This window comes from Adiantum capillus-veneris, chromosome 9 (genome assembly GCF_014529385.1).
Source record: "Adiantum capillus-veneris isolate H3 chromosome 9, ASM1452938v2, whole genome shotgun sequence".
NCBI classification, from domain to species: Eukaryota; Viridiplantae; Streptophyta; class Polypodiopsida; order Polypodiales; family Pteridaceae; genus Adiantum; species Adiantum capillus-veneris.
This window is the reverse complement of record NC_140939.1, coordinates 136383317-136400956: the sequence shown is the minus strand read 5'-3', so window position 1 is coordinate 136400956 and position 17640 is coordinate 136383317. Positions and strand designations below refer to the sequence as shown.

Sequence of the window (17640 nt, the reverse complement as noted above, 5' to 3'; positions counted from 1 at the left end):
TGCTTGCATTGCAACAGAGCTAGGCATAGAAAAAATACAGTATATAATCGTACCTCATCAGCGCTCCATAAAAAACTGCCTCTCTGTCAACTTGCTGCTCAAGTGCCTTAGCAGTCTGCCTCAAATATTTTCCAACTTTCTACAGGAGGGAAAGTATTTAATCGATTGCAAATACAGGTTTTAACTTAAGGTACAAGACTCAGCATCCGTGCCAGGCTGCCAGCCAGTATGCCGTCCACTTAGCTAATAGAAAGGACAGTCTCCTCCCATAATCAGCAGGGTGCAAATGAAATGCATTCACTTTATTGAACTCTTTGCAAATGACTAGTATGACGGTATAAGAGAAACCTATTTAGCACAAGATGGGCATCTTATACAACAAATAACAGAGAAAACCTACTCAAATGTGGAAATTTTGCTAAGACCATGGTGCTCAAAGATGTGCGCCAATTAAGAAGGGTGACAAATTTGCAAAGAAAGAGGTTGAGAAGCTAAAGTTCATGAGACTCAGGTCCTGCATGAAGAGCATTTGCAGATACTTCTTGAATGGATTACAACTACAAAGCCACACAATCTGGTAAAGAGAAGTGAACAGTACACCTCACTTTGAAATTATGCAGTTTGGCAGAAGCTCGCAAAGCAAGTTCCGAACAGGTCTCATGGAGCAGCTGTTTTGGTTTCATCATATTTGTCACCGTAATCGCATCATTTGCCTCAACCTGTTACAAAAATCCATAACACATTAAGTACCATGAATGTATCAAAATTTGCACTCACACCCCCAAAAGAAGATAGTAACATACATGACCAAGGAAATCCAGTATGTATGATAACTCTTGTTGTGCAAGCTGCAAATTTTCTACAAGTCCTTGCCAGGGCCATTTTGACTGAGCAACGGACTCCTTGCTGTTCTTTGCACGTTTTGCATCCTTCTCCTCGGACACCTCAAAATCAATTCGTTGCAGCAGAAACCAAGCCTTCTCTTCTGGAGTACGTTCACTGCAATTGAGACCAAAAAATGTTACTAAGGATAAATAAATGAACAAGTAGTTTCAACCAAGGTGGGATTATGTTGGGTACGGCGTGTTAGGCACAGGTACAGAACATGTATTGTTCGTTGCCGTTGGTTGTTGCTTGACGGTATGCCACATGAGCACCTAATGACACCAGTTCCTCACGACCCAAATAAAAAACGACACCCGTTCCCACTCAAAAATACCCAAGAATGATCCAAACAAGACAAAACTGACGTACTTTGCGGAGCCTCTAGGATGTCCAGCCTTATGGCAAACCCTAACCCTAGACACTTCTAGAACCTAACCATAGACACTTCAGCAAGAATCTGACCTCTAACGAATTCAGATGGAATCATTTTGAATCCCAAGGAAATCTGACTCAAAATTTTGAGTTAGGTAATTTTTAGAAAAAAGCAACCTCAAATTTTGGCAAACTAGTTGGGTAAGCAAACGGAGCATCCCATCAGAGCATAGCATGTCTTTAGAAAATGGAAACTTATATTAAACTCCTAAGTATTGATTTTAGAACAATAAACAGTGTCAAATAGCTGCAAAAATTGTAACGGCCTTCTTAAATTCTTTGACACCAAATATTTTACTGTCATTTAAATTAGACTTTAGCACTTCTTGGTTTGGTATCTCCAAGGGACAGATCATGGAGAGAGGGCTAATTTTTTGTTGTGCCTGACCTATGTGCGGAGATTTCTCTCCTCTCGACCTTGTATGCCAATCTAGCCGAGCCTGCACGGTTGGCAGTGCCTGTAACAATGTCCATTGAAGGCTACTTCGTATTTTCTGAGAGTTTAGCCCCAGTTTTACGGGTCCCTTGGCATCTTTGGAGGCCGCCGTGTGTGCGTGTGTGTCACAAATTGTTGACGTGTCAACCACTACAGACGAAGGGCCTTGGCCGGGATCTGCACTTTGGCTAGGGTTAGGATCAGGGAGCCCTAAACCGGCCTAAACCCTAGCAAAAGAAGAAGCAGAAGACTTTCCAACTTACTGAAGCAGGTGGAGGGGACTAAAACCTCTAATTGAAGACTTGGGGGTTAGGTTTAAAAATCGTAACTCTCACAACTTGCAGATCAGTGGCCAAGGGGTCTAAAACCCTAAAAACACTTGCTGATGTGGCAAGTTGTACAGACATCCCGGATTTTGTGCAGGGAATTTCAAACTCCAAGCAAAACTTTCCGAGCAATCATTAAGCCGAGCGGAGCCAAACATGATTGATATAAAAGGAAATTATAAAAGGAATTTGCATAACAAAAAGGATACAATAGACTAGCTATCCCTAAACACCTCTGCCCACCCTTCTCTCTCCGCCCAACCAAGAACTTATTTGAAAATTGGAATACCCAACTCTACTCTAAGGTATCCCTACGTCATCAATATTGATTTGTTAGTCCTGAGATTCCCCACTGCCGCTACCATGTGGAGTTCTCACATCTTTCTCTCAATATCCCCATTGCGCTCTCTCTCTCTCTCTCTCTCTCTCTCTCTCTCTCTCTCTCTCTCTCTCTCTCATATGTGCTTTTTTCACCGCTGAGATGGTGAGGATTCGCCAGGACTTGACTCAGCTAGACACCAAGAGGACATGGATACAGCCAACACAGGAGCTGGGCACGAAGATGGCTTTCTACAAAGAGCATCTCCTCCAGCTTGCGGAGGATGGTTTTGTGACGAGGCCCAGATACATGGACACCCACTTGTCTCATGGGATACGATGTGCTATTGGCCAGATACGCACATCTTCACACCAACTGCGGATCAAGACTGGAAGATACAGCGGAGTACCAGCAGAGGCCAGGACATGCCCCCTGTGTGACATGAGCCTGAGACAGAGTTGCACTACACATGCCACTGCCCCGTCTACTACGAGATACGAGGCCGCTTCCATTGCTTGTTCAGAGAGAGCTTTGGACCATTCTCTAGAGTCATGCGGTACGAGGATCAGAGATGCCTGGGTTTGTTCTTGCTCGAGCTACGCAGACACAGAGAGAGCCTGATGGGAGGAGAAGCTAGCCAGTCTCAGAGACAGATCAGAGACTTCTTTAGAGCTGCCACTGGACACCTGGAGGAGTTACTACCATAGCAGAGCTCGTCGCTTTACACCAGAGGCATACTGATCGAACGAGCGACTGAGCTGGGGAGATCCAGACGTCCACGACTGCGGAGGACTACATAGCATCGACAGAGGCTGCATCAGAGGATTTGGGTCACTTTGGCTCGACATGCACGACGCCCGGTCAGACTACTGACCATGGAGGAGATTGACGAGATCCGCCAGCAACCGATGCTAGATCTCATGTGATCTAGCTATCCCAGCTAGTTGTTTAGCTGTTTAGTCCACAACTAGCAGTTTTGTCATCTTGTTACTCTGACTTTGTCATTTTGTCATCTTGTTACTCTGACTTTGTATCAGATCCACCACATTGTAACTTTCTGGTCTCATAGGTCACTTTGGCCTTTTGAAGACGTTAATATAACATTTCATTTCATTTCCTCTCTCTCTCTCTCTCTCTCTCTCTCTCTCTCTCTCTCTCGTTAAAAGATCAAAAAATTTCATAGAGCAAAAACTAATAAATCAATGCCCTGCACCAATTACAACAAGAGCAGATAAATTGCTATCTCAATCATGATACAAGGGAACATAACACTATACATAAGTGCTTCAGCCACATCGAGTGTGTCCTATGAATGGGCTAAGGATGAGTCCAGGTAAATATACAATTTAAAGCAAAGCTTGGAAGAGACATCAGATATACACCCCATATTCATGAAAAAAAACATGTACAAAGGACAGTTGTGTGTATGGATTTCTTGGCCACCTTAAAGTGTGATTTCCCAAAATAGACATTATCGTGTCCAAGTATCGAAGAAACCTTTTAAGACCCTCGGTTACTCATCCTCTTCATCCTTAGATGTTTAGATGGGGCTTTCCCATACTGAAATTCAATACTCTGCAATATTCCATATTATACTTGATTTTGTTTTTCAATAGCATTTGCCGAGTGAAATGCTCCAGATCAGAGCCAATCAATCGAAACGTATATTCTGTTAGTAGGTCTCTACACCAAAATGATGATCGACAAGTGATTTAACTCCTTGAAAACCTTCTACGCTTTTTCCTCAAGCCAGCCAAATTCATCATTAGGGTCAAGAATAAGGCTGTTTGAGTCTAATCCATTTTGGCACTCTCAGGATCTATGTAGGTTGCGTAGATACGAATATGGCGGGTAATGTTGCTAAGCCAGCGTCCTCCATCTTAATACGTCATGTCTTTGCTGATAGTCTCGCCCATAGCCCTCACCCCCATCACCTTGCTAACCCTTTGAATTGGCATATGTACCATCTGTGTATTTGTGGGTGGTACTCTCTTTCCTGAGAAAAGAGATCTTGTCCACAGTTCTGAGGTTGTACTGCTCAAACATGTAATAGCTGCCCTTTCCGCCATAGCCACCACCACCTAGTTTCAAGGGTGAGTGAGTTAGGGGAATTAGTGAATGGCCAACTCGCGTCCTCCATAAAAGTCTCATCCACATTCTCTCTCTCTCTCAACCAAAAAAAAAAAAAACTCGTGAAACAGTCCGCACCAATGCGGACTATTTCAAGAGGTTTTTTTTCATTTATGGAGGCTTTTGGACCATGTCGAGACTCTCTCTCTCTCTCTCTCTCTCTCTCTCTCTCTCTCTCTCATGCGGGTCTGTGGGTTAGCTGAGAAAACTCTTTGCCTGATTGGCCCTCAGGCGCAATCGCAAGACAAGTCTCTTCGCTACAATCTCCTAGGAGGACTTTCTGTCAGAAGGGCTTGCTATGGTGTGCTGAGGTTTGTTATGGAGAGCGGTGCAAAGGGTTGTGAGGTCATTGTTAGCAGCAAGCTTAGAGCCCAGCATACGAAATCTATGAAATTTATAGCTGGGTATATGATCATATCTGGACACCCTGTGAACTCGTTCATCGATTTGGCACCTCTCGGCTCTGCTCCGTTCCGTTATCACAGATCACAAGCGCCCCTTTTTTCACTGCCGACTCGAGCTCATTTTCCAGCTAGTTGGCGGCACTTCCATGTAGCCTTTGTTTTTTGCAATTTTCACCAATATAATCTATACGAGCTGGTGGGATGTTGTGTACGAGCTGGTTGCTCTACAGCTACCTCCAAGTGCATGCGACACGGATCTGCTGTAGTGAAAAGAGACTAGACGTGCGAGTGAAGGTTCTCACCCTAGCTTTGGATGACCTATGTACAAGAAAGAGCTCGGAGTAAGCGACACAGCTGCATACACGACTATCACGTGACATCCAACCCTATGTGTCCGTGGACAAGCTACAGCATGATCAGGGTTCAGTCAGTCTAGATTAGAAGTGATCTGGCACTTTTGTGAGTCTATTCGTAGGCCGTGCATGCCCAGTCACTTAGTGTAGATGCATATCCTCTGGTTGCACACAGCATGATCATAAGCATTCCCATCAGAATTAGTCAAGGGAATTTTCCAGTGATTTTAGCCTATTTTACCTATTTTTGACATTTTTCACTTATTAATTTAAGTGACTTTCCAACAAAAGTAGGTAGGGCAATTTTGCTAAGTTTGTATATAAGCAAACTAGAGCTAGCACTATTTGGCAGAAGAGGCAACAGGAGCCAAGCTCAACAGGCAACTTCTCACAAGAACCTTGGTGGACTTTCCCCTCCAATTAGCAGATTCCCTCACCTAGCGCTTTTGCAGAGCATCCCCAGCCTGGTGTTTTTGCATCAGACCTGCATCGCCAACAGTACCAAGCAGCTAGCGTTTTTGCAAGGACCACAACTGCTAGCGTTTTTTATCATCAGATCCCCTGGCGTTTTTGGTTTTCAGCAGTAGATAAAGACCGGCAATTTTCACCTAAGTGTAGCAGATTCAGCCCCAGAAAGACTTCAGTTTTCAGCCTTGAAGATCATCAGTTTTCAGCCCTAAACCTGCAGATTTTCAGCGACAAAGACGTACAAAAACAGCCCCAAAAATCAGCGTTTTTGGATCCGCAACAGATTTCAGCCCATAGCGTTTATGGACAGCAGATACCAGATTGCCGATTTCAGCCCTTATGTCGTTGTCGTCATCCCCGTCATCATCGCCGACATAGCCTAAACTTGCATCAGTCCAAGCATTCCATTTGTACCAGATTGTGCAATCATAAGTAGACCACTCTCGCCGACGAGAGTCGGGCCTTCGGAGGAGGGTTTTACAACCTCTCTGGTGTCGTATCTCTCTTCTCTCTCTATCTCTCAGTCTCATACACTTGCACGCATAGTGTCCATTCACTTTGTTTGTGATCATAGCATTCTCTCATTAAGAACGGAAGGCTCTACCTTCCATAAGAACAAAAGGAACCTTGAGCACAGTTCGGAGCACTCATCTTGAGCAAAGCGCAAACAATCATTCGGCTCCACCTAACATTGGTATCAGAGCTTTGGCAGTGTTCTGTATCACTCAAGGAAAGAACCACAAAAATCACAAGAATTTTTTTTGCTTGTTGCGGTCGCACGAACCCAAGCTCGCTTGGGTGTGTCGATTCCTAATCGTGTTTTTGAAGAGTGACAGGAATCCCAAGAAAGAAGGGCTTGTCCAGCCTCCCCTTGTGTCTCTTTTCACTCATTGAGAGCGGACCATGCACTTAGCGGCCGGCCAATCGACGTGAGGTGGGAAAAAGAAACCTTGGTGTGAGCGCAAAGCCGCCAAGGGGTGCGCCCGCGGAAAGGAGTAGAACTCGAATGAAGAGAAGACCCTTCTCAAACACAGATTGCAAGCGAAAGAAAACCTCAAGAACCTCAAGACCCGCAAGAACCCAAGTTCCCCGTGAACTTAAGAACCCAAGACCCTCAAGAACACAAGTTCCTCGTGAACTTAAGAACCCACAAGAACCCACGCTTCAGAATGGTCATCACTCGAAGCGGAATGGATACTTCGCTTGAAGGTGATGAGCATGTCTTATATAGAAACTAAAGAGACACGATAAAAAGACATGATCATAGGTGAAGTGACATGACTCTAGGCCAATAGTCGTGTCCTTCTGGAGTAGAGTTGCGACCCTTCGGCATAAAGGTGCAGCCATTCGCTGAAGAGGCATGGCTATTCGCCGAACAGGTGCGACTCTTGGGCGAAGAGACGCATCCTTTGGAGAATCGAGGTCTCAGATCTAGTACGTCTTCGTATCTGCAAGAGAACGAGGCGAGAAGGGAATACCAAGACAAAGAATACGTCACAATCGTGATAGCTTGGGTTCTTGGTGGTTTTTCCCTTAGAGTTCGTGAAACCGGCATGTTCAATCCAAAAAGGGCGGTAGACTTTACTTCAAACCTTGATTTAGCTTTCACCCATTATTAGTCGTCTATTATATCTGCGCTATAGTGACACAAGAGAGGGGAATGGGATACAGATGCTAGAATGCACCTGTATGAGAAGACCGACACCAGATTGGCCCCTAACTTAGGTGCCCCTTTTGGTATTTCTTTATTGTTTAAAAGAGGGAATAAACGATGTGGTTCTTTCCAAGCTGCCCCGCACAACCTTGGCTGAATTTTGACTGTTCTGGCCTGATTTCGGCAACATAACTGTACTAGAACCCTTCACGGTCAGTATTCCCACGCATTAAATGACTTTCCCGACGCATACAGGCACTTTGCAAAACCTGGCGAGAATCTGCAGCACGCTGAATTCTCTGTTTTCAGCCCTGAAAATGCGCCAGATCACCTGTATAGCGGTCCCCTTGCGTCCCCGAATCTCCTGGGGGTATTAGGGTCCGTTTAGGGCCAAAACCCTAAACCTGCAAAAATACATAGCAGGCTGTAATTTACTGTTTCGGGCTCCGTTTCGCGTGCCGGTCGCATCCTTAGCAAGTCCTCGAGCTCCCGCACCTGTAGGGCTGCTTGCCCTTTGAATCGGACGAGATTTCTGGCGTGAAACCTCTCCGAATTCACCTGTACCTGCGGGGGATTAGCCGCTAGCTAATCCAGTACCTGTGCAAGAGGCTCTTGCCTCGGCAATCGCGCATGAACCCACACAACTGTACATTGGTCAAATGAAAAGCCCACTAGTGGGGCATAACATACTGCCATAGGGGAGAGAGAGGGCGGTGCGTAGCGTGCAGGGCATCACTCCTGGCACCGCACTGTGCATAGGAGGGAAAGCAAGCACTCCATAGCTCTTAACCTGTGACAAAACTGAAAATGAGGCTCTCCCCCTCCTAAATTCAGCGCCAACTCTTGTTGCATGAGGCAAGTGCACCAGAAGGTGCCACTTGGCACATTTACAAGCATTTTTCCGTTTCAGGGTTGCCGCCTAAAAATCTCCCAACCGGCTGCCCAGTTGACTTCACGGCAAAGTAAGAACATGTTCCCTTTGTCATTCCGGAGGTAATGACGTCAACACATTTTCAGGTCCCAAAATAGCAGTTCCCTAAATTTTAGGAGATGCTGCCATTGTATCTTTCTAGGTCATCCGACCCTCTTTGTACACTGCGGCCACATCCAGAACTGAAATGTAGCCTCTGTAGCAAAGGATTCCACTTTGGCTAGTCAATGACCCCACTTTGGCTAACCATAGTCTTTGTCCAACCTTAGTGCTCTCTTGCCCTCAGGCCTGAACTCCCTCTGGACAGTTCCACACTAGCTATGCAATGCAGGGCAGTTAGATTTCCCGAGAGGTGTTTCCAAAAAGTGAAAGTAAATAGATAATAAGAAAGAAATCAACAAAAAGGATAGATAGTAGTCACACGCTGGTGACATACCCCCCTCTTGAAATCTCAAACGTCCTCGTTTGCATCTATGTCGTTCATGCTTACAGTCAACACTGATCTATTCAACACTTGTCGACACATGTACGACACATACGTGCTCATTGTCAACCCTGGTGTATTCAACACCTCGTCGACTCATGTATTGCCTGCGTGTGAACCCTGTCTCAATGACATAGTGGTAGCTTCGCACTGTGCCATTGCTTTGAGTCACTAACTTTCCAATGACAAAATGGTAGCTGCACATTTTGCCACTGTCTTATAGTACACGTTGGATCCCGTAACACTTTCAAGCATACCCAAACCGACAGTTTAAGAATGCAGTTACACATGTACTCTTTAATAGAAGTAATTACTGTATCCTTGACAAACTGACAAGAAATACTCACTTCTATAGCACTAACCAAACTTTTGGACATTCCATAAGAGCAATTGCCAAACAGACAATCTGTACAGCTCTAACATTCATGTAACAGGTATTTCATTTGAGCTCACTTTAAATACCATGTACATCATTTGTTTCAAAAGCCATTGTCACACTAACAATCCATGTAGCTTTGAAACTCAAGGGGTCAAGGTAGGTTGCAAATCGAAGGCTTCAAGGTAAAGTGATAACACAGTTGGTGACTCTACAAGTTCACCTTCTTCCATCCACTTAGCATCGATTGGTGGATAGTTTTTGAACTTTACCAAGTAACGCCTAGCAACCTTGCCTTTCACTTTCCTTTCTTTGTGTGCCAAAATCTGTTCGGGGACCAAGATCTCGTCAAGTTCCTCGACTTCCGGCTGATCTTCAGCTGGCATATCTTCTGGCACATCACCCACATAGGGTCTGAGAAGACTCACATGAAACGCATTGTGAATCTTCCAACTATCAGGCAATTTCAGCCTATATGCAACATCACTGAATATGTCGCACACTTGAAAAGGCCCATAGTAAGGCATGCTGAGCTTTGGAAATAGTCTTTCCTTGCCCTTCATCTTCTTTAACCTTGCCTTTTCAAAGCGTAAAAGCACCCAATCACCAAGTGAATATACCACTTCACTACGGGGACGATCAGCTGCTTTCTTTTGCTTTGCCTAAGTCCTTTCTAAGGCCACTTTGACCTTCTTGTACATTTCATCCATGTCCTGAACATACTTATCTGCTTCAAATATCTTGTCCTTTGTATGCAGTATGGGAGGAACTTTCTTGCCACCTTCAACTATCTCAAAAGGTGCCTTGCCAGTTGATGAATGCATTGTATTATTGTATGCATACTCCACCAATGGCAAATACTGCTCCCACTTTCCTTTATGCTCTGACACATAGCACTTCAGCAGATCTAGGACAGTAGAATTTGCCTCTTCTGATTGCCCATCTGCTTGAGGATGAAACGACGAAGAGAATTTGAGCGTTGTGCCCATATTCTCAAACAAGCCTCTCCAGAACAAACTTGTCATGCGTGGATCATGGTCGCTAACAATCGACTGTGGCATGCCATGATACTTGAAAATATTGCTCATAAACAAGCGTGCCATCTGATTTGGCTTTATCTTCTTCCTGACAGAAATAAAATGAGCCTGTTTGCTAAATCTGCAAATAATGGTCCAAATACCATCGTTTCCTGTCTACGTTCTCGGAAGATCAAAGATAAAATCCATAGCAATACTTTCCCATGGTTTATCTAAAATAGGTAGTGGTTGCAATAACCCTGGTGCCTGGTGCCTTTTGCCTGTCAAACTTGACCTTCTGGCAAATTAGGCATTCTCGCACAAAGGCATCCACATCTCTTCTCAATGTAGGTCAGTAGAAGAATGTCTCAACCGCTTTAATTGTAGCATCGATACCACAATGCCCTGCATACGGTGGGACATGACTCTCTTCCATAACTTTGCGTCGCAATGGCTTTGTGACACACAATCTGCCATGCATCATCATGAACCCGTCTTTAAGAAGATAGTGTTCATGACGTTGTCCATCCATTAGCTGCTCGAAGACCCTTGCAAAATCTTCATCATTTGCATACTATTCTCTCATATCATCAAGTTCATGATGATAAGGAATTGACACAGCTGAAATTTGTGGCTTCCTTGACAAGGCATCAGCCACAACGTTCTTCTTGCCTTCCACATGCACAATCTGAAAATGAAACATGGACAAGATATTTGCCCATCGCATATGCTTCTCAATTAACTTTGTCTGTGTCAAGAAGTATCGCAAGGTCTGATGGTCCGTTTGGACAACGAAATCTGCACCTAGCAGGTAGTGTTTCCAACTTAAGAGCGCATGAATCACAGCCAGTAACTCTTTCTCATAGACCTGCATGGTCATCTCTAGCCCTTGCAAAATTCTGCTCTCATAGGCTACTACCCTGCCATCTTGCATTAGCACTGCACCAATGCTACTACCGCAGGCATCACACTGGACCACAAATGACTTCCTAAGATCTGGCAACACAATGACTGGATCTGAAGTCATCTTTTCCTTTAAGAGATTAAAAGCTGAAATCTCCATCTGTGTCCATCTAAAGGTGACTGCCTTCTTTTGAAGGGCATGTAAAGGTGAAGCAATCTCAGCGAAATTTCGGATAAACCTTCTGTAATAGGAGCATAGTCCCAAGAAGCTTCGGACATCATGCACCGTCTTCTAATTTGGCCATGACTTGATCCCTTCAACTTTTGCAGGATCCATTCTGACATCATCCTTTGAGACAATGTGTCCCAAAAAATGAATCTCTTCCAGAAAAAATTCACTTTTCTTTGCATTGATGAGCAACCTATGACTGCGTAGCTCTTTGAACACAATGGCCAAGTGATGCCTATGCTCCTCTTCATTCTTTGAGTAGACTATCATGTCATCAAAGAATGTGCCAACAAACTGCTGGTGTGGACGGAAAATTATGTCCATCATCCTATTGAACGTAGCAGGAGCATTTGTGAGACCAAAGGGCATCACTAAAAATTCGTAAAGGCCAAACGTCGTTCTAAAATCAGTCTTGTGCACATCCTCTGATCTAATGCGGATCTGATGGTACCCACTCTTTAGATCTATCCTGCTAAACATAGCTGCTGCTTCTAATTTGTCCATAATATCATCAATTCTAGGTATAGGGAACCTATTCTTGATGGTATTCTTGTTCAGTGCACGGTAGTCGATGCACATACGCCATGAGCCATCCTTTTTCTGCACCAACAACACTGGAGAACAGAATGGAGATGAACTGGGCTGAATCAGCCCCTTTTCTAACAGCTCCTGTACTTGGCCCATTATCTCTTTCTGCTGAGCCGCACTAACCCGGTACGGAGGCTTATTTGGTGGGCTACTGCCTGGCACCAAATCTATCGCATAGTCCTCGGGTCTCTCTGGCGGTAATTGAGACGGTAATGAATCGGAGAAACAATCACTATACTGTTGTAAAAACATTGACCTTTCTTTATCTAACACAAATAAATTTGATTCATCACAATCTGACACTTCACGTGCAAAAACCAAGTACGCAGAAAGATGCTTTTTCATTACACAAGTAATAGCAAAAGCTTATACAGTGGGAATAGACTCCCCTTTAAGCTTTACATCCAGAATGTGAGTCTTTCCCCTGCTCTGTACAGTGATCTTTTTGTTGTAGGCATCCATGATTCCCTGTACACGAAACAGCCAAGGAATACCTAACAACACATCACATCCGTCCAGTGGCATGATGTAAAATTCTTCAGCATCTACATAGGACTGGATATGTAGACGCAACTTTCCAATGATGGGTGTCACAGCCTCTGTATGGCCAGGACATGCCAAACCTGCCTCTGCTGTATACCCCATCTCTTCAGGTCTGATTCCCAACTTTGAAGCCAATTCTGGGGAAATGAAGTTGGCTTTGGCACCTGGATCAAAGAAGATAAGCATTGTTTGATCCCTGACCTTTCCCCATGCTCTGCAAAGCTCACTTGCATCTGAATTTGTCTTGTCGCCCACCATATCTGGCACTAGACCAGCCATGGGCTTCTTTCCTTTCCTGTCCTCCTTGTCTTCAGAATCAGCTGGCCTTTTCTTTGTAGGACAATTGTAAGCAATGTGGCCAGGCTGCTCACAAATAAAGCATTTGTTCTCTGTCCTCAGGACCTTCTTTTGCTCTTCAGACTTGCGAGGAAAACGTCTTTTCCATTTCTTCGCCGGTCCCTTTTCTGATTCAGCCGAAGCTTTGCCTTTCCCTGCGTTGGCTGGCTCCTGGGTCACTTTAGGAACTGTTAGGGAATAAAGGCCTAAGTGCCTTGTACTTATTAACTTATAAGTTAAAAGACTTATAAGTGAGGGGGCCCAAGTGTGAATGGCCCCCTAGTCACTTACTCATATACTCAAAGGTCAAGCCCAAAATGTGACAATCGTGACTTTTCCCAAATTTCAACGAGCTCTCTCTCTCTCACGTTTTTCCTCTGCGTGTGCTTCTTCTGCGCCACTCTCCTCTTCTCCTTCACTCTCATTGCATAGAGTAGCAAGTGGGCTCTCTCCTGCTCCCCCACACATGGTATCAGAGCTTTAGGGTTTCCAAGAGAGCCATTTTCGCAACACAGATCAGAATTCTGTTCTTGCTCGCTGCAGGAAGGATATTCAACCGTTTTCGATCAACTCTGTCGCGAAGGGATCCTCTCACCGTGTAGAATCGACCTCCGGTGACAGTTTCCCCAAAATTAGGGTTTCAAAAACTGGCGAACAGCGGCCTATTTCTGCTGAAATTGACCAATTTCGGGGTCAATTTGATGCAATTTCATTAGGGCAAGTTTCACAGGTCAATCTTACTGGTGTTTCCACCAACGAGGTTCTGAAAATTCAGCAAAACATGTGTTTACAGGTCTGATTTTTGCCCCAAAACAAGGAATTTCAGCAAGCAAATGATGTATACACCTTGTGGAAACCTTTGGTAGGGTTTGGCAGTGAATGTACGCCGTTTTGGGGTGATTTCGCGTGAAATTTGCTCGCTGTTTTTCTGTAACAGCAAGCTGTTTTTTGCCCGATTGCACACATTTGGGCGTGTTTAGGTCGGCAAAACAGGGTTTCAGTGTTTGCAATCACTCAGAATGGCTTCTAGCAGTGAAAGTGGCAATTTGTTGCACATTCGCAAGCTTGAAGGGGCCCATAACTTTGCTATATGGAAGAAGCAATGTTATAATGTGATGTTGCAGAAGAAACAGGCGAAACCTATTAAGTTACAGGGTGTGAAACCGGTTGATATGGAGGTTGAAGAATGGGAAGAAGTGGACGAGTTGGCTCGCTCCACGATCATGCTTTCGGTGTCTGACAATTTACTCTTCAATGTAGAGAATGAGCAGACAGCATGGAGCATGTGGAAGCGTTTAGACGAGTTGTATGCACAGCAGAGTGCTGCCAGTAAAGTGTATTGGCTTAAGAAGCTTATGGATCTCCGCATGAAGGAGGGCACGCACATGTCAGTGCACCTCAATGAATTCAATTCTATTTTCAGCCAACTGACAGAGCTGAAATTCACGATTGATGAGGAGTTCAAAGCTACTTTTCTGCTATGCACATTGCCCGAGAGTTGGGATGTATTCCGGACAGCTCTTAGTAACTCAAGTGCGTCACTTAAGTATGCAGATGTAGAGAGTTCTCTCTTGATGGAAGAGATGAACAGGAAGAACACCACAGGTGGGTCTTCTAATGCATTGCACTTGAGAGGCAGGTCTCAACAGAGGGAGAAATCTGACAGTAAGGACAGGGCACGTAGCAAATCTCGTAGGAAAGATGTTGTGTGTCATCATTGTGGAAAGAAAGGGCATTATAAACGGGAATGCTATGAGTGGAAGAAAGAGAAGAACAAGGGTGCTGAAACTGATGCAAAGGACAAGGGAAATGCCAAGAAGAGCACTGTGTTGATTGAGGAAATCAATGTTGCTAGTAGTTGTGACAGTGACAGCAGCACTGATGTACTCAATGCCTCTTCTTTGGATGCACATACCCTTGCTATGGGTTCTGATGTGGACATGCATACTTGGATTCTTGATTCAGGTGCCTCCTTTCATGTAACACCTCATAGGGATTGGTTTACACAGTACTCAGGTGAGGTGCAGGGCACTGTTTATTTGGGAGACAACTATGCATGTGACATTGCAGGTATTGGCAGTGTCCAGTTTTCCTTTGCTGATGGTATGACTTTTGTTTTGCACAAAGTGCGCCATGTGCCACAACTCAAGAAGAGTTTGATTAGTACAGGGCAGCTAGATGATGCAGGCTATCACACCACTTTTGGTGATAGCAAGTGGAAAATTTGTAAAGGGGCCCGGATTGTAGCCAAGGGTTGTAAATCGGACACTTTGTATCCTTTGCATGTATCTAGTGTGCGTGACCATGTTGTCGCCGTAACCGAGCAGCCAAATGTTTCTTTGTGGCATGGCCGGTTGGGACACATGAGTAAAAGAGGAATGGAAACTCTGTCTCGTTGTGGTTATTTGCCGTGTTTGAGATATGCTGATTTTTCTCATTGTGAGCACTGTATTTATGGTAAGCACAGTCAAACACCGCACAAAAGGTCTCTTTCTTTGAAGTCTGACAGGTTAGACTTAGTGCATTCCGATGTATGTGAAATGCCACAGTTGTCCTTAGGGGGAAAGAAATATTTTGTCTCGTTTATCGATGATGCTACACGTAAGGTGTGGGTGTATCCAATACGTGCTAAAAGCGATGTTTTGGATACTTTCAAGAAGTTTCTTGCGTTTGTTGAGAATCAAACTGACAAGAAGCTTAGGTCTTTGCGCTCAGACAATGGGGGGGAGTATGTATCAAAAGCATTTATTGACTTTTGTGCTACTAAAGGTATTAAAAGAGAGCTCACGGCTCCTTTTAATCCCTCTCAGAATGGAGTTGCTGAGAGATTGAACCGGACTATCCAAGAGAAAGTTCGGAGTATGCTGTCACATGCTGCATTACCTCATGGTTTTTGGGCAGAAGCTGTGCAAACAGCTATTCACTTTATTAATCGCTCACCTAGCAAGGCTTTGGGTGGAAAGGTGCCTGAGGAGGTGTGGTCTGGCAAGCCACCCTCATATGCACATTTAAGAGTGTTTGGTTGTGAGGCCTATGTTCACATCCGGAGTGAACTGCGCACCAAACTAGAACCAAAGTCTCATAAATGCATTTTCCTAGGATATGGTGAGGATGGTGAAATGGGGTATAGATTATGGGATCCCGCATTACGGAAAATCATACGCAGCAATGATGTCATCTTCAATGAGAATTGCATGCACAAACAGCCCACAAAGGTCGAGGAAGTGCGCCGGGTTGTTTTTCGTGAAGATGTTACATATGGACAGCCAAGAAGGCCCAATGTTCAGCAGCCTTTACATGCTGAAAATGGTGCTGAAAATCAGCCATTAGCTGCTGAAAATCAACCCCAACAAGTTGCCATTGATGCACCACAGGTAGGGGAACAGGTTGATGCTCCTAGACCGCCCGTTGTTGCGATGCAACCGGCTGAACAGCCTGCTGTTTTTGATGGTTTACAGGCTGAAAATCCACCTGTTATGGATCATTGGGTGCGTAGGTCTACTCGGGTGACAAGGCCCCCCGATAGATATGAACCGTCTTTGGACTATGTCATGCTTACTGATTGTGGTGAGCCGTCTTGCTATAAAGAGGCTATGCAACGGGAAGACAGTAAGAAATGGTTCAAAGCAATGGTTTCGGAAATGCAGTCTTTGGAGAAAAACCATACATGGGACTTGGTTGATTTGCCTAAAGGGCATAAGGCTCTGCCATGTAAATGGGTTTACAAGACCAAGGTCACATCTGATGCTTCTTCTAAGTACAAGGCACGTTTGGTTGCTAAAGGATACAAGCAAAAGCATGGTGTTGATTTTGATGAGATTTTTTCTCCTGTTGTAAAGCTTGCCACATTACGTCTTGTTTTAGGCCTGGTTGCTTCTGAAGATATGGAGTTAAAGCAAATGGATGTCAAAACAGCGTTTTTGCATGGCGATTTGCTTGAGATAATCTATATGATGCAGCCAGAAGGTTTTGTGTCAAAGGGGCAAGAGAAGAAAGTATGTAGACTCTTGAAGAGCTTGTATGGTTTGAAACAGTCTCCCCGTGCATGGTATCACAAGTTTGATACATTCATGAGGTCTCAAGGATACAAAAGAAGTAATTCTGATCACTGTTTGTATATCAAAACGGCAAGTGATGGATCTCTTCTATTGCTGATTTTGTATGTTGATGACATGCTTATTGCGGGTAAAAATGTCACGGAGTTGGATGCATTACAGCAAAGCTTAAAGAATCGCTTTGACATGAAGGATCTTGGTGATGCTAATCATATTTTGGGCATGCGTATCTCTCGAGATAGACCCAACAGGCGTCTGTATCTATCTCAACGAGATTATGTTAATAAGGTGCTACATCGTTTTCATATGGATGGGGGAAAGGCACTTGGTACTCCGCTGCCTCCATATGTAAAACTGACTGCACATGACTGCCCAAACACAGATGATATGCGGGCTGAAATGGCCAAGGTTCCTTATGCATCAGCCGTTGGCAGTTTAATGTATGCTATGGTTGCTACACGTCCGGACATTGCATTTGCGGTGGGAGTGGTAAGCAGGTACATGAGCAACCCTGGCAAAAAGCATTGGGAAGCAGTGAAGTGTATCTTGAGATACTTGAAAGGCACTAAAGACTTGTGCATTTGTTTTGGGAAGAGTGAGACATCTGTGCATGGCTTTACAGATGCAGATTTTGCTGGACATCCAGATTGCAGAAAGTCTACCTCTGGATATGTGTTTACATTCACAGGAGGTGCAGTTTCTTGGATTTCTAGACTGCAAAAATGTGTTGCTTTGTCTACCACTGAGGCTGAGTATGTGGCTGCCACTGAGG

At 44.5% G+C, this 17640-nt stretch overlaps 1 protein-coding gene and 1 pseudogene across 2 annotated transcripts in view; both read right to left on the bottom strand.

Moving 5' to 3' along the window:
• The window catches only part of LOC147451227 (RNA polymerase II transcription mediator), a 34284-nt gene that overhangs the window by 3942 nt on the left and 12702 nt on the right, over positions 1-17640 (bottom strand). For both annotated transcript variants that reach the window (XM_086520189.1, XM_086520188.1), the window contains exons 2-4: positions 804-999; positions 606-719; positions 54-139 (exon numbers count right to left, since the gene is read on the bottom strand). In XM_086520189.1, coding sequence (XP_086376315.1) covers positions 54-139; positions 606-719; positions 804-999 — 396 coding nt within the window. The remainder of the gene's footprint in view (positions 1-53; positions 140-605; positions 720-803; positions 1000-17640) is intronic.
• Positions 1006-10257, bottom strand: LOC147451228 (NAD(P)H-quinone oxidoreductase subunit M, chloroplastic pseudogene; annotated as a pseudogene).